The 22,247-nt window shown below is 36.1% G+C and overlaps 1 protein-coding gene across 2 annotated transcripts in view; it reads left to right on the top strand.

Annotated features, from left to right (window-relative positions):
- Positions 1 to 13: 13 nt before the first annotated feature.
- The window catches only part of LOC134529454 (uncharacterized), a 108,543-nt gene continuing 86,309 nt past the window's right edge, over positions 14 to 22,247 (top strand). The window contains exon 1 of one of the 2 annotated variants that reach the window (XM_063363569.1): positions 14 to 364. In XM_063363569.1, the coding sequence (XP_063219639.1) occupies positions 229 to 364 (136 nt within the window). In that variant the 5' untranslated portion in view covers positions 14 to 228. The remainder of the gene's footprint in view (positions 365 to 22,247) is intronic. The other variant, XM_063363570.1, reaches the window with a different exon arrangement.

Genomic DNA, 22,247 nt, shown 5'->3' with positions numbered 1-22,247 from the left:
ATTGTGCAGTATAGGAAATTTGTGTTTCAAGTCTCTGAATTATATGTTCGTTGGTTGTTATAAGATTTTGTGTTGCGGCAATAAAAAATTGTTGTATTTGACTTTAGCAAAAGAATGTAGGTTTGTTGAAAGGTTAGCTAGCAGAATGTGATATTAAGTATAAATTTATTTCAACGTCCAGGAGTTGTGTTTCTGTATCATTTGGTGTGCTGTATTTGCTGTTTGATCATGGCCTCTACACCCGGCGATAAAACTGTTAATAAAGTTGCCTTGTGTTCTGCTATATTTGCTGGATTTGCTTATGTTGGATATTCGGTGGTCAGGACTGCATTTTGTCGGAGGCTAGGTCGGCGTGAATATGAAGGTAAATGATTTTTAATTACAATATCGATATTAATGGTTGTGTTTGGGATTAGTGTATACACCATAAAAACTCATCGTTTAATAACAGTTTAAGTGTATACTTTATGGATAGTTTTCGTTACATTCTTAATTAAACCAGGGATTTACATTAGTTTGAAACTAAAATGGGATCTGTTAGGGAATTAATACATGTAGCTTATTCTGAAGAGCCACACAAAAACATTCCTGACATGTTTTCGAATGATGTTAATTTTCTCACTTTGCGGCTTTATGGTAAAGAAAATAATAAAATTCTGAAATACCTTTTTTTGAACACTAAATAAGTTCCTCTATTTATCCTGTAAACAGCTTTTCTTAATTCCTACAGGTTTTTGAGAAATTACCATTTGTAGTTCACATTTGATAGCTTATGCAGTGAATCGGCCGCCATGACGTAAGAAAATTGCGGAATGATTCTGTAAAAGTATTTGATACTCATTGTTAACTAACCGGGAGATCTACATCCATAAAATTAAGCTTATAGAAAGGGTCAAATTCACAACACGATACTGTGAACTATAGAATATGGAAGTTGGCCATTGATCATAAACTTGACTGGAGGAGTGAAGGAAAATACCTATAAGTAGTGTGTAATATTGGTAACAGTATAAGGCGTAATAGTAACGTGGGTAAAATAAATAACGGATATTGTGAGTTGTGGAGCGATAGTAGGTAGTGGCTTTGGTATGGGTAGGAGTGAAGTAATAAATGGAATGGATATCTGTATAAAGTGAATAAATAAGTACACGAAAAGTATTTATTAGGTAGTTAGAAATTTATTGGAAATGTGTGGTAATTAGTGTAATAATTAGTGTAATATTCATGAGAGAAATGCAAGGTCGTATTTATTTATATTGAATTAATTAAATTGTACAACGTAGTAAAATAATGTGTAGTTGTGATTGTAGTAGTGACCAGGAAAGCAACTTTGTGTTATGCAATATTGAATTACTTAAATGGTGGATGGCAAATTTTTTAGCAACAATTTAATATGTGTGAGAGTCATATTATCAGTAGGTAAATTGTTATTGCCATTAAACCAAAAGAGGTGAGAGTTTTTGTAAGGTTTCTTTAATGTTTTTAATTTGTAGTAGTTTATGTACATTTTGTTTGCTTTGTTTCGATAGCGATTTTCGGTGAATAATTGGTTTTCTATGGTTAGGTGAAGCTTATCTGCTTATTCATCAGCTCAGCTTTGTCGAAAGTGTGGAGTGTTGCTGATTGTCCAAGTGGAGTAGGATTGCTTATTGCTAACAAAACGTTTTGTAGTGGCACCGGACGTTCATCCTTCTTCTTTCCTGATTCCTGTGGCCACTGAAACCCTTTAGCTGACTTACCAATACTTCTCCAAAAACCAGCTTTCGTTTAATATCTTTATCAACCTTCCGCCCTTTCAAGAAACCATTTACTTTCATTCTAGGTGTAGCATTCTTCTTGTCACTTTGGATTTTTGCAAGCAATCTTTGGTATCGCTTTCGATACCTTGATGCTTTTCTTTCACCTTCACACAATTTATTTTTAAGGTTTTGAAGTTCTTTTCTCCTTTTTCTCTTTCCGGCATTCATTCTGCCTTCAACTTTCGCACAATACGTAGACGCTACATTAAGTGATTAACTGGTAGAGTAATTTGTTAATTGTTGAAGTTTAGAATGTGTGAAACAATTTGAAAGTTCACATTCTGGTATCTCCCGTATGTTTTCCGAATCATTGCATGGTGGTGAATTATTGGAGAGAAATATACATTCTTCTTCTGCTTTTTTCTTTCTTTCACGGTTTCTTTGAGTTTCTCGCCATGTCTTTCTTTGCTGTCTTTTTTCCCTGTATGTTTTTTCAGCAATGGGTTTTATTTGACCTTTTTTCTTCCTGTTTTCATATTTCTGTTTATGTTTTATCTTCTGTGCGAGCAGCAATTAAGGATTGCATTTTATCTTTTCTTGTCGCTTTATTTCAGCATCTCGTTTTTTCTTCCGTTGTTCCTCTCTGCTTTGTTTTTTCCGTGGAGCCATAAATCTGCAACACAGGAACATTTTCTATGTAAATTCGTAACTTTGTTGATACTAAATTGTCAAATAGGCCCTCATTGTATGCATATGATAAGTGTATACTTTAAAAGTTTTATTTACTGCTAGGCAAATGTAGAAAAAAAAAAGATTTTGGTCTGAGTGTGTCATTATCCTGGATTTGAGTCATTCTCCTGGTAAAATCAGAACCTTAAAAATCCAGGAGAATGACATTATCATTGTTTTACTCCATGGCTGAAGTCTTAGAACATTATTTGAGGTTAGATTTCACCTACAATGAATTGCCAATTAATATATCTACATTTTAAGTTAGAATAAAAACTTTTATTACTTGAACTTAAGTTGAAAAGGCATACAGGAAAATGACAGTAGAAATAGTCACTTACCTGAATTCAAAACTTTGCTGTTCTTCAGAAAAAAACGCAACAAATCACACACATTTTCTTGCAATGTCTTTCCCTCCAAAAAGTAAAAAAATATTCAGTGTACCAACCACAACACAAAATGTCTCAACATTGAAACCTATTTTCAGGAAACTTCCCTTGTTACAGGAGAATGACCTTGAAATATTGAGACAGAACTACAAATTGAATAATAAATTTCTCTCGGCTTATAAAAATCAGAAGAAAAAAAATTAAACTTACCATTGAATTGTTCATATTAAAGGAAAAAAATATAAATGTGCCAATTTTCAATAAGACTATTAATGACATACCAGTAAGTTGCACTATCTGAGATGTGGGACATACCAGGAGAAAGACATATTTAGTATATATAATTTTTTTTATGCATAATGCATTACATTAATAATATAACTTTATGATGTCATAACAGTGTGTTATGAAAGGAAAATACACACATTTAATTATTTTTCCCACCTAATAAGTCTAGCTATAATTTTTTTGGGACTTTAAAATACTCACTTTCGTGATAATCACCCAGCCACGTTTATTACTTGTGAAATATTAGAGTTAGGCCTCCTTGGAACCAAACTGGGTTTTTCTTGGTAGTCCTCTGTAGTCCTTAAAGATATGTAAAAGTTAAGGACAGATATAATACAGTACCTGCTTTGGTACAGCATTGAATAACACTATCACAGAATTAAAATTGGCTGGAGATTGATGGCTAAGGTACATGTTGAATGATGCATTTGTGCCCTTGCAATTGATTTATTTAGACACAGTGTAGTCTCATATTTACTGCAGTTTTCAAATGGGACTAAGCTATGTAAGAAGACATATCAGAGAAATTGGAACATATATAATCAACTGTGTAGCTAAATTATGCAAATCCATATCTAGTTTGGGTTTCAAAAGCAAAAAAAAGAAACTGAACTAGTGTGAAACTTTTTTCATGCATAGTGTATGTTTGAATTTAAAAGATTTAGGTAAATGATAAAAAAAATTGTGCGCGTCTGACATGTTTAGCTATTTAAGGGGTATTACAATACTCAAAAAACTAACCAGTAATTTACTGTTTAAACTAGTGGTTATGTTAGCTATATTTAAAAAAAACTTATTGAAGACACTATTTTAGACATAACCATTCCTAATTTACACTGTGTATCGTAAAGTAAACCTGAAGAATGGGCAAACAAAATATGAATACACAAACATCCACACACAGAAAGCCAAACCAAAATCAGCCGATGTGTATTAATGCATAGACAGCATAAATAATTCGGTTGAAGGAGTGAGTCAACAAAAGGCTGTCCATGCATTTAACATTTGATATTCACTTATTTTAGCTTGGTTTACTGTGTGTGTGTTTTCAACTTATGTTAGTCTGTTTACACATTTTAAACTAGCAATGGTGTATGTCCAACATAATGTTTTTAATCAATGTTCCTCATTGCAAGAATCATTCAAAGAAAGTATTAAAAAAAATGTTCCTTCTCGTAAACGGTTGGTTAGGTAAAGTCAGTTACATTTAAAGTACAATAAAATAGGGTGGGTGGTCAGTTAGCTTAGCAACAATTAAAAATTAATGTAGCTAACCTCCTAATCAAGCCATTCACATGGTTTTGTAGTACTTTTACTTTATCTTACCTAACCGACTATCCAACCATTTATTTTATGTTATTTATAAATTACCTAACTTATCAAACTGTTAATCGTGAAAACTGTCAGGTTAGCTACATTTAATTTACTTTAAAATAGTGTGGACAATTAGCTACATTAAAAATACAGTGTATGTTTAGAACTGTTGGTAAGAAATTACCTGGTATAATGTTGCTAACTTAACAAAACTCCATTCAGTTTCAAAGTAATTTACATGTAACTGACCAGCTACAATTTTACGTTATATTGGATGCAACAAACCTGATCTAACAAACTATTAGAACAGTAAACTACTATAGTATTCTATTTCCCCTTACAGAATGATTCAAAAAGATGTCATGATGTAAGTAAATGAATATTTGAACAATTTTTATTATCAAAATGTTACTCTGAACCAGAGTTACTTAAAATTGGCATCACAAGTACCTTGTGACTAATGTTCACTACGGTAATAAACACGTGTCATTCCAAAATACAAACAAATTTGCAAAAAATCCATAAATGTTGAAAATATAGACTCTTTAAAAATAAAGCAAATAATAACTAAAGTCATGGGATGATAAATGTCAGCTACATTTATAATATGTGACATCTTTGTTAAAATACTTTTGTTCCCCTTCAAAACCTTTCAATTTTTATTACTGCTAGCCTTATTTCCCAGGAGCAGCTACTTTCCAAATGTACCATATTGTCTTCAAGTTCTGTTTTTGTCCCCACCCATTTTCCCATAGAGACTTGAAATATATTTAAGGCAAATAAGCATTTATAGCTAGACAAAATTTTATGGTTTTATTTTTAGTCCAATTTTGTTTTTAAAACAGAGGATTTCAGTCTTATTATTTTTATTTTTATAAAAGCGGTTTTTTAATACTTCACTAAGATAGGAGTAAAATTTATATGCTGCATTTTTACAGTAAAATAATTTTTATTGAAGTACCCTAAGGCAGTAACATTTAGATTTATTTATTTATTTATTTTATTTATTTATTTATGTTCCATTGAGCCTTCTTTTGGTAGAAACCATAAGGCTATGGAACATGTCATTTACATATTTACAGTTATATATATGCATACAGTTTTACATACACATTTTTAAATACACATACATATTAGTTTTACATACATATACCTTTGAAGTAAAACAAACATTGATAAAAAATTTTCAGATAATCTGAATTACAAATATTACATTAATTCTTTTATACATACCCAGACATGATATGTCAAGCAATTTATTATATTTATTAAGTAAGAAGAAAGAAAAAAAATTAAGCAGGATTTAGGGTATAAGGATATTGTAGTTGCTGTAGCCAGAATGCTTCCCCTCTTTCAGCAGTATATACTCCATAAATTCTTTTCAATTGTAAAGAAATTAGTTATCATTTGTAGTTTTAATTTTTTCAATAATATAGCACAATTTAAAAATTAAATATTTTTTCCAATTGATGCACTTGGCACAATTTTTTTGTCGGAAATGTCATTCCTTGAATTTCCAACATTAAAAGATTACTTTTTTTATGATTTGAATTAAGTTTTTGTTAAATACTACTTAATTTCATGATCTAACTTGCATTTAGGTGCTATATGGTGTATTTACTTGCATTTAGATGCTATATGGTGTATTAACTTGCATTTAGGTGCTATATGGTGTATTAACTTGCATTTAGGTGCTATATGGTGTATTAACTTGCATTTAGATGCTATATGGTGTATTAACTTGCATTTACAGACCTGCCAACTCTCACGATTTTGGTGTGAGGCTCACGATTTTAAGGTCCATCTCACGCCCTCACGCCAAAATAGTGTTTCCTCACGATTTTTTGGGGCCCCAAGATTTTGTTTGTAAAAGTTACAAAACAAATTTTACAAAAGCTTACAGTAACGAGTTTCCATCAATACTCGAGTCACGTAAAGGAAGCAATTTTGCGTTTTGTAGCGTGTGCCGTGCTGATTTTTCTATCTCGCATAGTGGAAGAGGAGACATTGTGAAACATGTCGCTACAAAAAAACACAACTAACACGTGAAGTGTATTGCTTCCAATAAAAAAATCAATTTTGCTGTGAACAGTGATAATAGTGTTACACGAGCATAATGTTATTTTACATCTTTTTTAGTTGCGGCCCTGCATGATCACTACACGACAGCGCTAAATTATGTTCAACTAAATTAAATCTGCAACCTATAATTTGTTGAAATAAATTTTGAAGCAGAGACCATGTAACATATGCACAGGTATGTCACTTAAATTTAAAGATTCTCATTTGTTGTTTTTTATATCTAACCTGTATTTATGGGCCTGGAAATTTTTATCGAGGGCCTCATGATTTTTTAAATTTGAATGTTGGCAGGTCTGCATTTAGATGCTATATGGTGTATTAACTTGCATTTTGGTGTTATGCAGTGTTTTTACATGCTTTTCAATGTTATTTCAGTTTTATCGCAATTCTCCGTATAATCTTGTCCCTATTTATAGCAGTGATCAATTTTATTATCTACCCTTATATTAGTAGAACTAAAAATATCTATTTATAATTTATAAAAACTGAACCAATAACTTGAGAGATAAGTGGATTCTAGAAGAAAATGAATTATAACTAAAATAATGGTTGGTTGGATCCTCTACTTAAACAATATATAAAAGCATTGTCAAAATGCTATTTTATGTACCTTTTATTGTAGTTAAAATGCATCTATTTCCCAGAACCTGTTTATAGTAGTACCCTGAAAAAAGATCTGCAATTTATGTGAGAAACAGATATTAACTCATACATACTATAATTCCTGGTGACTTATTGTTTTTATGTTTTTATTAATTAACAGTTTACCACATCTTTGAGACAGGTCCCAAGAAGTAGTGCCCAATGTATTAACTTCTTTTTTTACTTGGCGAGTTTACCCAGTAGGTCTATTATACCATTGTTGTGTCTGTTAACATCTTTGTCATGCCTACAAAAACCAAATTCTTGATGAAATCCTTTAAATACACTTAACTATCAGCAAATAAACTTTCCATTTATAAATTCTAAGGGGTGGTTAAGGCTAAGATCCATAGTTTTGCAGCCACCAGGGAAATTATTTCTCCCATGAATATCATTGTAGGTAAACAAATGTAACAGCCATAGTTTTGTAAAGAAAGCTTTGAATTTTTAAAATATGATAAAATTTTTCTCAAACTTTTTTTATTAAATTTTAACTAAGAAAATTTTAAAACTAAATATTAGGTAGGTATATATAAAAACTGTACAAGGCTTTTGCTTTTCACACAATGTAAATTAAGTATCCTGAACAATTCTATGTCGCTTCAATGATTGCATACCGCACAGAATTTAAATTGCGTTTAAAACTTGTTATTTAACTGACGTGTGTAGCTCGTGAAATTGAAGAATGTTGTGCGAGTTCAGCATTATGCCGCTAGACGTCAGACACAGTTTTCCACGATGAGTTTAGAGTTAGCCTGCTAGATGTCCCAACTATCGCAGAGTTCTGGAGGGAATAACATTGCTTTGAAACGATTGACTACAAAACTGGTGTCGGTGACAGTAAGTCGTATTTTGAAGATAGAAAGAAGCTAATCGACGAAAACTCTTACATTTCCTTCAAACTATATTGAACACTGAAACATTTATTTCCTAATATTTCACAGATTTTATTTGACGGTACTCTGTAGAACTTTAATTATTAACATTTTATTCTCTATCATGGTAAAATTTATTGTATTTATATTAATAGCCCTATTGCGTGAACCAAACGTGACCTATTATTTGATATACATTCAAGATATATTATACATAAGAAAACTAGGGAAATTATGTTGTTAGGAATCTGAAAGATGTACTAGCAAAACTGTGCCATACCAATGTAGCAGTTGTACGCTTACAAACGTGCAGTGTTTGCTAACACATTTTAATTATTTGGTTTCAAAACTGCATAAATGTATTTTCTTTATTTTACTTTTGACAGAAACACGCGTCCTCTTTCGCTCCATGGTTCACTCTGTGAATATCGGGTCACGCAATATTTTAAATGTTATTGTAATTTTAGCAATTTAAAATCTGTGATTTATGTGCAGTAAAGTAATTTTGAATTTTTATAATTTAATATTTTTATATTTGGTTGGTTTTCATATAATAAACTCATCTTTTACTACTGAAATGTTTCCATAGTATCTTCAAACTGCAAGAACTATTTCTCTGCATACGAAAGGTAATAAATCCAATATATAAAATTATCATCTGATAGCAGTTACGTCTAGTTTCGGAAAAATATATTTGAAGACTGTGTTAATATTATATGTATGAAAATTATAAAATACTATATAATTTACAACAGCTAGAAGCACTGAAACAGCTTTTGCTTATTTTTTTTTATAAAAGATACCAATACAAGGCAATTGATGATAAATCACTAGGAATTTTTTATAAAGCGTCTAAGACATTTTACACGATAAATCAAAATATAATGTTGAATAAAAATAATTAAATTTTACTGGGAATATTTTAAAAAAACACAAATTATTACAGTCTTATCTTAATGACATGAAGCATATAGTACCCATTCTACTCAGCCTGAATGATTGGTTCCACATTGTCAATTCTGATATCCAAAGAACAAATATCGGGGTTGCCCAAGGAAGCATTGTCCTGTCCTATTAATGAATACGTGAATGATGCGTAAGAATCAGTAAAAATAAGTATCTCATTAGCTTTGCGGATGACTCCAACATAATTCTTTAAAAAAACCCTAATATTCTCAATGTACAAAAGTTTGTTTAGATACTATTTAGAAGATTTGCGATAAATTGTATCAGATTTGGTAGTAAATTTAGTAAGGTACCTAGTTAAGAAATGTTCTGTTCTTTAGACACTATTTTTTTCAATCTCTTACAGTATTGTTTGGTCGTATAAAGTATTATTTCAGGGGAAAGTTGTAGATAATATTTATTAAGTTTGCAGAAAATAAGAATGTATTTTATATTGCAAGAATATTATAATTTTTGTTTGTATTTCAATTCCAATCATTTGAACTCCTTGCAACAATGTTTAGACTTATCAAAAATCACTTCATAAACATTTTTTAGATAACATCTAAAGTTTACAAACAATTTGAACTGATTTGATGGCGTGCCTGCTAAGGAAGTTAAGAAATTTTTTTATTGTTTAACCCCTTTTTATTATTCCTTGCAGTTATTTTGACAAAAGTTTTTGGTATGAATTTAACGAGGTATATAAACTCTTCATACGGATGCGGGGATTATAGCAATTGTCCTATTAAGATAAACCTTCCCCATTTCTGCCCCATTGGTCGGATATTTGCCATTAACAAACTCAACCGAGATTTCTCAATGGTTTTTTTTTTTTTGTGCAAAATACGTCAGTTATCGTGTTCATTAATATTTACGTGTGTGTGTGTCTATATATATATACACACACACACATACACTGTATCAAAATTCATGTTACAACGCTTGAGGGTAGAAAGCCCTTATTATTTGCAACCATTTTTCCCAATAAACATGTTGCCGGAAACACGTAGTTAAGCCCCTTTAGCCCCAGAAAGAGTCAGCGTAGGCAACCCGTTGTAGAGTGTTATATTGTGAATGTGCGGGCGTTCGAGTAGAGAAATAACCTTTATAATCGTGGCACAGATTTTAATTTCACTCTGAAATCAATCACAGCTTCGGCTTTGTTTCACAACATTGAAATTGTTGCATACGTTTTAACAACATGACAGCCTAAAGCAACGGCTCAAAAACAGGTCCACCTTGAGCGACACAGAGGTGGCAACGGCGAATCATGTTTTCACGGATACGTTGGAGCATGTGTGGAGTCGACCTTATGATTTCGAACGCTTCAATGATTCTCTGTGTAAGCTCTTCTACCGTTTCTACTGGCGTAGCGTAGATAAGCCCTTTTACGTAACCCCACAGAAAGAAATTTAACGGGGTTAGGTCCGGTGACCTTGGCGGCCATGCGACAGGGCCCGCTCGTCCAATCCATCGGTTTGGAAATGTTTGGTTTAAATACTCTCGCACTTGCAGGGAAAAAAGAGGTGGTGCCCCGTCATGTTGGTACCACATCACACGTCGGACATGCAATGGAACATCTTCAAGAAGACCTGGTAGTTCATTCTGAAGGAAGTGGACGTATCCGGCGCCGGTGAGTCATGGCGGAAGAAAAAAAGGCCCGATGAGTACGCCGTCAACAATACCGGCCCACACATTAACTGAAAAACGTTCCTGGTGAGCTGTAACACATGTTGCATGCGGATTGACATCATTCCAAACATGACTGTTGTGCGAATTGTGAATAGCGTCTTGAGTGAACTTGGCTTCATCGCTGAATAAAACCGCTAACTCGGGGTTCCTCAATACTCTTCGAATGTACCAACGAGAAAAGGTCATGCGAAGAGGATAGTCCGCCGAACCCATGTGTTGCACTTTTTGAAGGTGGTACGGGTACAAGAGTTGCTCATGAAGAACTCGCCAAACAGCCATTTTGTCAGCGTCCATATCGGAACCTTCTGCCCTTGTGCTTGTATCCGGACTCTCCTCAAATCTCTGAAGTGCATCTTCTTCAAAACTGGGAGTACGAACCCTGCGTGGAGCACCAGCATTTGGTCTTGTGACGGCACATGTACCAGTATCACGCATTCGCTGAGTAAGTCTTGCAAACATGGTGTGAGCTGGAATCCTACGACCCGGATATCGCTCTTCTTACAGACGACGGGCGGCTTGTCCATTTTTTCTAGCTTCCCCGTAAACAAGCAGCATGTCCGTGTACTCACTAAACGTGTACTCCATTGAGCTCCACTAAAACGTAGCCCTTTTCAGAACCACAGCGAAAGAAATGACACCACGAGTTTGCTTGTACGACAGAACAGTCAACGACAGACCACCAGTGATATAAAAACACACTGCGACACTGCGATGTCACGCTGCGCAGTGCTATGGCACGGCACGAACAGAAGAAAGATGTGAGGGCGCCACCAACGGAAGTAAAAAGGGGCGGGGGTCAGCATTTGACATCGTACAGTCCTCTCGAGTGCTGCCCGGTGTCGTAAACACGTAATTCACCACAGCATCGTCTGTCTTGCACAAAGCCCAACGGGTTGCCTACGCTGACTCTTTCTGGGGCTACAGGGGCTTAACTACGCATTTCCGGCAACATGTTTATTGGCAAAAATGGTTGCAAATAATAAGAGCTTTCTACCCTCAAGCGTTGTAACATGAATTTTGATACACCCTGTATATAAATTAAGAGTGAGATAAATAGGTTCATAAGGATAGCCCAATTAATTTTGTTCAGTTTTATTTGCTACTAATATTTGCATTACTAATTAAATCACCATACTTAAGGGGGTGCCTCCCATTTCAGGTCATGATTTTATATTTATATTAATCACTGATCAACTTTTAGACTTTTTCAGTTGTTTAACTTTCACGAAATGAAAAATATATACAGCGCATACTTTTTCATAATTAGCTGCCAAAGTTACATTTTGAACATTTTTGCGTTGTAAAAATAAGGAGAATTTAATTTATTGCAGAACTGAAACTTTTTAGGTTTAACTGTAATGCCACTGGCTACTTCATGCTATGGTTTGCATTTCTATCACAAGAACCCATTTCATATTTTTGGGCTGTCAAAATCGTAACAAATTTGAGAATTTTGAAATGCCATGTAAAATTAATTAATATTTTCTGAAAGAAATTCAAGCCATTTCTTGAAGTAGCCAGTGGTATTGCAGTTAAACCTAAAAAGTTTCATTTCTGCAATAAATTAAATTCTCCTTATTTTTACAATGCAAAAATGTTCAAAATGTAACTTTGGCAGTTAATTATGCATGAAGTATGCGCTGTATATTTTTTTTCATTTCGTGAAAGTTAATCAATTGAAAAAGTCTAAAAGTTAATCTTTAATTACTGTAAATATAAAATCTTGACCTGAAATGGGAGGCAACCCCTTAATGTCTGTTCCCTAATCACTAATTATCTGTCAAGTCCACACACAGTTCACACTCTTCACTGGAGCTAGGCTCAACAGTGGTTCGCCCCTTACCTCGCACCTGTCCACACATACAGTCTTGTGCCACTTGGTGACACAGGAACGGTCCCAGTGTCTGCACCGCTCACAGAACTCACTTCTTGTAATTCCAGTGAAGGCTGGTATCGCTGCTTTTATACCCATTGGCCATCTTTTTTGGAACTGACTTGAGTGGTTGAGATGTGTTGCATCATCCCGGGCTGACCCAATGCTCAAAGCATGCAGAACAGCAACACATTATCCACGCCACTCCACGTGGCGGCTTCAGTAAGCCCGCAGAATTCCCAGGCCACTAAGGGATAGATAACAGTGTCAAGGAAGGAGGGCATGGGGATAAGGCAGTGATGAGGCCAGGTTGTTCTAATCATTGAAGGATGTGCGTGTAATGTCAGTGGCGGAGCAGGGCTGCCAGGCCGCTCAGGTACCTGGCCCGCATCACGCCCTTAACTCCTACGTTAACATTGTCCGCTCAAACCTGTTTGTCCCAAACAGGTAACACATCTCGTCCGCATTTCTCTCAATCGGTCTAAATGTATTACTTGTTCGTCCCTCTGAACCCGTAGACCACATCATTTTGCTGTTTCAACACTTCATATGGGCCTCACCATGCCACTTGAAGCTTAGGGCACCTGCCCTTCCTTTGCTGCCGGTTGTACAGCCACACCGAATCGCCTTCCTGATAACCAGTCGAGATAGCCTTCCGGTCATACCGCGTCTTAATTTGGTTGTCCGCTAATCGGAGGTTCTTACAAGCCGATCATGTATGAGTGCCATATGCTTTTCCAGACAATTGACATAGTCAGTGGTGCTGGTCGGCTCAGGGCGAGGACGGCTGAACTTGATGTTACAGGGCAGCGTCAACTCCTGTCCATATACAATTCTGACAGGGATCTGTCCAGTGGAGTCATGAATGGCAGTCCTATATGCCATCAGGAATAACTGGATATGTTGATTCCAATCATGATGATGGTCAGCCACAACTTTGGCAAGGTGTTCCTCGAGAGTTCTGTTGAACCTTTCCACCATGCCATAAAACTGAGGATGTAGGGCTATAGTCCTCATTTTATTTATTCCCAACTCCTAGTTTCCCTTACTGTGTTTTTGATTTCCACAGCCATGTCAGCACCTGATTGTCAGTCCGTAATTCGAATTCTAATGCCTCTAGATAGTCGGTGAATTTCTCACATGTCTAGTCACATCCCAATGCGTCCTTCTCGCATACTGAATACCTTTTTTCGGCTCCTCTCGACAAATGACTCCCATAAGCTACTGGTTAGAGGTGCCAGTCACTAGTGCAAGTTCACGAGCATCGACTTGAAGAACGAACTTACGTGAAAAGACAATCAGTTGTATCACTAAAGCAGTGATTCGAGCTTTTTTCATTAGTTTGAACGTGCTCTGTTGCTCTTCCTCCCAAATAAAAAATATACCTTTTCTTTTAAGCTTGTTCAAAAGTTCTGTAATTTTGGATACTTTAGGTATAAAATGGGCATCGTACTATACCATACCAAGGAATCTGCGTACTCCCTTAACATTCTTTGTCTGATTGAAGGAATTCACGGTATGGATTTTCTCAAGGTCTAATACCATTTTGTCTCCCTGCATGATAAATCCTAAGACTTTCACATTCTCCTCCCCCATGTCACCTTGTCTGGATTTACTGTTAGCCCTGCTTGATGAAATGCTTACAAAACATTCCTGACATGTTCCACATTTCTTCCATTTTCTGGTTGTAAATAATGACATCATCTATATAATTGGTGACATATTTACCAATGAAGGATTCCAGTATCGTGGCAAGTGCTCGGCATAGGGCTAAAGCCCCAAAACTTACCCCGAAAACACACTATTCCACTTAAATAACCCCAAAGGAGTTACAATTGCTAGCACATTTTTGCTTTTCTCATAAAGTTGGCACTGGTAGTAGGCATGGTTGTTTAGGTCTAGCACTATGAAATATTTGCCCTGATTTAGATGCTGAAATACCACCTCTGCTTGGCTTATCGGATAGGGTTCTACTATCATCCTACTTCCGGCCTCTCTGTAGTCAACCACAAGTGTAAATTTACCTGCCTGGTTCTTCTTGGCTACCAAGAACGCGGAACAAGCGAACATGCTCCACGACAGCTGTATGATACTATCTTCAATAAACTTATCTAGGATACCCTTAAAAATCTCCCTCTTTGACCCTAGTACTAAGTAAGGTTTACATCGGACTGGAACATCATTTTTCATGGGTAAAACATATGGGAGCTACCTTGCACTTTTCAATTTTGTCACACACCACGTCACTTAACTCTTGCATAGATGTTTCACTTCCTTTTCTGCAGTGTGTGTCATGCTTTGATCTTGCATGCAAAAATTTAAAGGTATTATTTCCTCAGCAAATCTCAACGATAGTTGCTTATTTTTAACATCAAGGTTCACACCTATTGAGCTCAGAAATTCAACTCCCACAATAATGTCAAATTTCAGACCTTCCAATAAGAGAAAATCAAAATACCAACGAAAATTACCTATTTTAAAAAAGGTATGTATGTATTCCATGTAATGATTGAACTATCCCCCAATTAGCCAAACAGAAATGTTTGTTTTCCACTGTGTAAATTTCAGAAGTTTATTTTCTAGTCCTCGTTACTTTAGTCGCCGCTCTAACCATTGAGTGCTCATTATGCTCTTACTGGCCCCAGTATCTACGAGAGCTATGGATTTATCTCCCCATATGTTAATATCCACACATGGTAAACTAACTGCTTTATCACAGCTTCTCTTCATGAGATTAACCACCTCTGTTTTCAGTCTGTACATTTTCTCACCCTATGTCTATTTTCACCACATCAGAAACACTTGGATGTCCAGATTTGATTGTTTCCTTCTACTAACAATTTGTGCTCTGTGTTTGTCCGTTCTACTCCGCGTTTTTTCTTCAATCTGTTGTTTACCACGCGGCCGGTAATAACAAACCCGGGCTATGTGATTACTTTTACCACAAATATAACACCATCTTGTGTACTCACTGTTTTTAAAATGTCTACTATCTGTTTCAAATTCCTTTTTTAGGACTTCATCTTCCTTACTATTTCCTTTGAGACTTTTTCAATGTCCGTGACTATGTTACACAACTCTTCCAGTGAACTAAGCCTAACTTAAGTGCTAGACAATAGTGTTTGACTTATTTCAAGATTGATTACTATTTCAAATAAATTCACATCCAAATAATGATTCCCAAGTACACTTAAATAGTTTACAATGTCATTTAAAAACATGAAAGCAGTTTTCCCATGTCTTTGTTTGCGACATAAATACTGTCATTGTAACTTTTCTTTCATTCGCCATTACAGCAAAAGTTCATAAATTTGTTTGCACTTATTCCCAACTATTGTTCTGTGATTTACATTTAGCTTCTACTCTTAAAGGCTGCAATTCATTTGGAACATTAAAAACTAAGGCCTGCAACAAAGCTTTAATGTTTATTAAGTTCAGTTTTATAATTTCTTGTATTTTATTTAAGAATTCAACTATGTTTTTGCAAGTACTGCCTCTCAGTACTGGTAACTTCCGAATTAAAGGCTGTACCAGAGTTTTCATTACGTCACTATCTAGTCGGGACTGAGAATTAGTGTCATCACTAGTTACTTGTAAAGAATGATCGTTTTTGTAGCACTTATGAGCCAACTGCCTCAGTTCCTCCAACGCCACTGTCTCATTGTTGAAGTCTCCGACCCCAAAATTGGTAAGTAGTTTCTTTAGTGTCTCTTTTCTCTACGTGCTATATCCTTGATCTCCCTTGAAAAGCCATACTGTGTGAGCAGGATAATATCACATTCAAATTTACACTCAAAGAAATTTAGGTAAATTATTGAACTTAGTTTCCTTTTAAGTGAAGAGAACATGATTGTACACTGCGACTCGCACACTTTCTCTACAGCAGAGTGGTGCATTTTTCTTGTTGCCCCCCAAGAGGGGAAACAAGGGAGTTAATTAGAGAAAACACAAAAAAAAACTGTGTTGTGAGAGATGCAAAAATATTTATTAACAGAACTTTGTTAAGAAACAAGTTATCAATCTGAAGGACCATACATTTGCTCTTGAGAACATAAGCATACTTCTTATTGACTCTGTTGTTCGCAGGCAGCGTGTGGCTATTTACAAACAAAGAGCAAATGTAAGAATCCAATTTTGTAATAGCCAAACAGACAAAACACAGCATAAAAAAATGATTCTACTGGAACTGCTTGTCCATCAACAATACAATAACAATTACTCATTCCACAGTTGTGATATACTAAATCATTATTGTGCCCAGTGGCTTAAATTACTGTAAAACAAAACAACTGCAAAAGTATTCTACTATCAGCACAACATGAGTCAACTCGCTCTGGAAAGTGAACATTACTTAGGTATTGCAAAGGTAACCAGAACTTCCATCTTTAAAACCATTATAAGTTATCCTAAAATACAATATACAAAAAAAATTGATACATATATGATTTTAAATTAAATATTACCATAGGGTAATTATTCAAAATTCATGTGTCTTACTTGGGATTTATTACCACAGTGAAAAACACCCCCTTGACCATCTGGGTCAAAACGACAGCAACACTCACCTTAAAATTCTGCTAAGACCATCAAGTGCTGAGCTTCATGTTAGTCTGTTGTCTCGTCGACGCGTCTGCTGTGTTGCGCTCTCCTTTCCCCACAGCACACACCACAAATTGAAACATGAAGTTTGAGTCACCTAGGGAAACCACAATATCGTTGGCTAAGTCAAAGTCGGTTATTTATGCACTGCCACTGAACTACCACACTCATGCCCACAGAAATCGACAGCATATGCCCTTGTTTCACCAACCTGTTACGAAACTCGCTTTCTCCCACTCGTTCAATGAGTACTTTATCCCAAGTCAACAGCGAGTGTTTTCCAACCTCAGAGTTACTTCACTGATCCTTGGGTGAGTTACCTTTGTTTATTCTCGGCGCTGTCTCTCTTCCAACACCAACATGAAACACAGCGGCACTGGTGCTAAGTCTGAACTTGTTCGAAGAAAATCAAAGTCCTTCTTACCAAGTTTCTCGGGTTAAGTCCAATGTGGTTATAGGCAATCAAGTGGTTGTCAGGCAGAGTGATGTTCTTCCAGTGATGTTGTTCAGGGTGGCGGCAGGACGTTGGTCGTAGTTGAGAGCTTCCCTCAATCAGCTCTACCTAGGCTAGCAGAGGCCTATCTATACCCCTTTGACAAGGGGGGGTAAGCTCATTTGTAACTGTCACCAACATATGACATGTGACAAGTCACTTCACTTGGTCATCCCCTCCACTTTGGCTTTGTGTCCTCACCGACACAAGATGAAGCCTTGCCGGGTGGGCAGGGCTGTCGAGAGCAGGCCGGGGCCCAGGGGATACTAACAGTGGGGCCCCTTCACATCACTGTAAAAAATACCTAATGTTATCAACATTGAAAGGAAAATTTTTTACTCTCTTATTAAAATACAACATGTAAAATTATAAATGGCATGTACTTATGTTATTAAAAGTCAGAAAATTATTTTATACTATAATTAATAATTTTAATAAAAACATGGGGTACAAAATAAACTCTGTCAAAGACTGATCAAAGAAGTCACTAATTCTACATAAATAATTTACATGAAAAATGGCATACAAATTAAAGTCGAACACAATGAGATAAGCATCAGAAACACCACGAATTCCACATAATTTAATTACATAAAACTTGGAGTACAGTAAATTATACTCGAAAACTAGTCCACAGAAAGATAAGAGATGTTACAAATTTAACAATAATTTAAATGAAAGCCTGTAATCTGCCACAGTCTGATCACGTGTATTGTAAATTCCACATATTGTAATACAATTACTTAAAAAATATGAGGTAAAAATTATACTGGGCCACAGATAACAGATGTTGAAAATTGAACATTAAAAATTTACATAGGACCTACATAAAAGTACACAGTACAAGTAACAGCACTCTTATCACAGCCTGAACACAGAGTTCCAAATTCAAAATTATTTTAATGGGGCTTTGCGAGCTTTGCGATTAGCAAATATCTCAATGACCTGATTAAAGTCTAATTTTTTTCGCAAGTCTGCCTTCCACTGCTAATGTTCCTAGGTTGGTCAGACGGTCTTGGCACATTGTAGATTGCAGTACATTCTTGATCCTAGACAGAGTACTGAAAGATCGTTCACCTTGTGCTACAGTCACTGGAAATGTGAAAATAATCGCACAGCAACAATAATGTTAGGAAATAAGCTGTCCAGTTTCATTTAATGCAGTTCATTCAGTAAATCAATAGGTGGAATAATTTTCTGTCCTAGATCGGGAAGATGAATTGCTTTGATATGTAACAGTTCCTCACATATTTCCTCACTTATGTCCACACTATATTTCTCATAAATTTGCCTTCCACATTCACAAACTTGATCCTGTTCTATCTCAGGATATTTCCACAAGATGCTGAAAATGTTACACAAGTCTTTAGCAGCTTCAGAAACGCTTCGTCAAATTTCCAATAACAGCATCCAACAGTACATTAAATACTTGCCAGTGAAAATGTTCTTCTGGGTTTGCTTGTTCGAAAGCATCTTCAGAAAGACTCATCTGCAAACTGTTTCCTGCACCGTTTTCTTTTTGATTGATTCTTTGATAACTCTGTTAATATATTTAGACATTCTGCAACACATTTACATTCAGCCCAAATCGAATCCCAGCTATTTCTTATTGCCGTAATGTTTTCAATCAAATGCTTTTTTTTTTTTACTTCTACATCCAGTGTAACATCTCTTGCTTGCAAAACCAAACTGGTGTAATTTATAGAAGTCAGGACTTTAAACCAAATTGAACCCATTAAAATGCACTCAAAATTTTCCAGGTAGCTCTGGATACCATTTAAATCAGCTCGAACTTCCACAGTAAGGTTCAAGTCAAGAGCTTGATCAATTGCCTTCTTGATTCCTGGTAAGTGTGATGCAAAAGGCTTGACACATTCAACTCTTGCAGACCAGCAAGTAGTAGACTTGCTATGCAGAGAGTAGCTAGTATTTTCCTTCAGTATTTGCCATCTCTGAGGGCTTGCAGAAAAAACAGTGAACAACTTCTGTAACACTCCGAGAAATTTTATGTACTGCATGTACTCCACACAAATTCAAGCTATGGCATGCACAAGGTGAGAAGATGGCAAGTGGATTTTCCTTCTTAATGTGAGCTTGAGCACCCTTGTACATGCCACTCATGTTGCTGCCATTATCGTATCCTTGACCACGACAATCACCATTGGGTATACGATGATGAGCTAATGTCTGAATTATTAGATCTGCAATGGAGGCACCAGTCTTTTGGTTGCAATTGACGAAATCTAAAAATCTCTCGTAGATGACATACTTGTTACTCTCATCACACAAGTAGACATAACGTATTATGAAGACTGTTTGTTCTATGTGAGCTGAATCAGGTGTTGCATCGACTATGATAGAATAGTACTTCGCAGTTTCTCTCTGTTTTAAAATACAGCCTATTACATGGTTAGCGCAGCACTCAATGAATTCATTTTGAATTTCTACTGACAAATAATGCACCTGAAGTCGTCTATGTTCCATTTGAGATTCCTTTACTTTTATTAAGTGTTTTGCAAGTAATGGATCATAGTGTCTTATCAACTTTAATATTCCCAAAAAGTTTCAATTTTTGGGATCGCCAATCAAATTACTTTCCCCACGAAAAGCCAAGCCACGTTCTCCAAGGAATATTATAACATCGAGAAACCTACAGAGTAATTGTTTCCAAACTTCAACTTGAGACTGAATATTGCGCAGTAGTAATTTGTTAACAGTAACTTAACTTCTTTACCCAGCTTCATTTCTAAACTGCACCATTCTACATAGCAGCTTTTGTGATTGATGCTACCTTCATGTTCTGTAAGTTTGTCATAAAGCCTCTTCCAGTTTTTGCAGTGTCCCCAACCAATGGAAGTCGACAGAACAGAACGACTTGATGGTGGCAACTTACTAAACAAACTGCAAGGAAAACTGAATAAAGCTTGTTTGGCATCACTCCATACAAGCCAGTCACGTGGCAAAACTTCTCCATTTTTCAATTTGCGGTACAGAATATTGACAGGGAATTCATGGTCTCCTGCATCAGTAGGCAGTGTCTTAGGGTTTGCTTTTGGCCCTCACCGAACAGCATCTTCAAAATAATTTGAAGAGGGGTTTGTCTTAAGCAGACCAATATCAAAATCCAGCAGTTTTCCCCCATGGATTGGGTCTTCTTTGTTTGTTTGATTTGAAGATGAGTTACCAATTGAATCTATCAAGATGTGGCCATCTGCAAAATCCTCCTGCGGTGCTGCTCTTTGCATCAAATTATGAGAACTGCAGGGTTCTTCGTTATCCAAGTTACCACCATATGTGTTAGCACTTGTTGCAAGGTCGTCACGTGAACTCTCGGTGACACTGCTAAGAGCATTTTCAGTTTTGTCAGAGCGTACATTGGCGATAATGCTGCATGTCATGACATTGTGATCTAACCCATGAGTAATATCATCAGTTTGATTGCTTCTATCATTAACTTTTTCCAAGTCTGATTGGTTGTCCTCCGATTTAGCTGTTACTACAAAGCCTATAATATATCTCTGGCCACGACTAAAAATCTTGTTCCGAGCAGCCTTTTCTTTTCTTTGCCCCAGATTTATTATAGTATTCCATGATAGTTACCACTTAAAAAATAATCATACCAAAAAAAATACCAGTTGACTTTGTTGCGGGCGGGGGTCGATCGGTCGGCTTTAAGGTGGAAGGTTAGTGGGCGCCACCACGTGGTGCGGCACGTGGACCCGGTGAGACTCCTAACTCAGGGCGTGACGTCGCCCATGTGAGATGTGATATTCCCCCTTGAAAACATCTAGCACTAATTCCTGCCCGCTCTCAGCGTCGGGCACGCTTTTACCTACGCAGTGGGCTCTCAGGCGTCCCACACGCCGTCACACTCCACGTGGTCACACAGATTGAAAATAAAAGAATAATACGTTAAATTCACACACCTGATTTATTCCGCTAATTCAGCTCACACACGTACACAGTTGAAACTGTACAAAACGCCCGCGGCACAAATCGGTTTAGGGGTGATGAGCCACCACGTGGTCACATATTAAATTACGTAGTACGAGGAAACAACCGAGACTGGCCGTAAACTAATAATGAAACAGTCCCCCGACCGAGAGTAGCTCCGAGGACTAAAAGAAAGCAATTGAGACAAAATTAAAGTTAACAGAATTACTTGGCAGAGAAAACAAGCGGTGAGGTCCCCGGAGTGCTGATGCGTCTGCTCTCGGTCGTTGATGGCGGAAGACTGGGGATGAGATCATGGCTCGCTCGACTAACATGGCGTCCTCCCGCCGAAACAATTGCCGTTAAAAGATATTTGCAAATTCGTGCCACGGGAAACTAAATTAACATGACAAGAATGCATTAAAAATTATGTGACAATTTATGAATAAAGAGAAAAGATTGTACAAATTATAATTATTAAGATTTAAATTTAATTATTGTCTGGCTTCGGGTTTCCTCGGGAATGTCCGGAAACGCTATGATATTTTAATACATTATTTTAAAATAAAAGTACATAAAACCCTCCCGCCCAATCTGCCGTCACGTTGCACTTAGGGAATGTAAAAACAAACAACACAATTACATATACTT

This window comes from Bacillus rossius, chromosome 2 (genome assembly GCF_032445375.1).
Source record: "Bacillus rossius redtenbacheri isolate Brsri chromosome 2, Brsri_v3, whole genome shotgun sequence".
Classification (NCBI taxonomy): domain Eukaryota; kingdom Metazoa; phylum Arthropoda; class Insecta; order Phasmatodea; family Bacillidae; genus Bacillus; species Bacillus rossius.
Note: the sequence above shows the minus strand (reverse complement) of the source record. Positions and strands in the feature narration are given on the sequence as shown.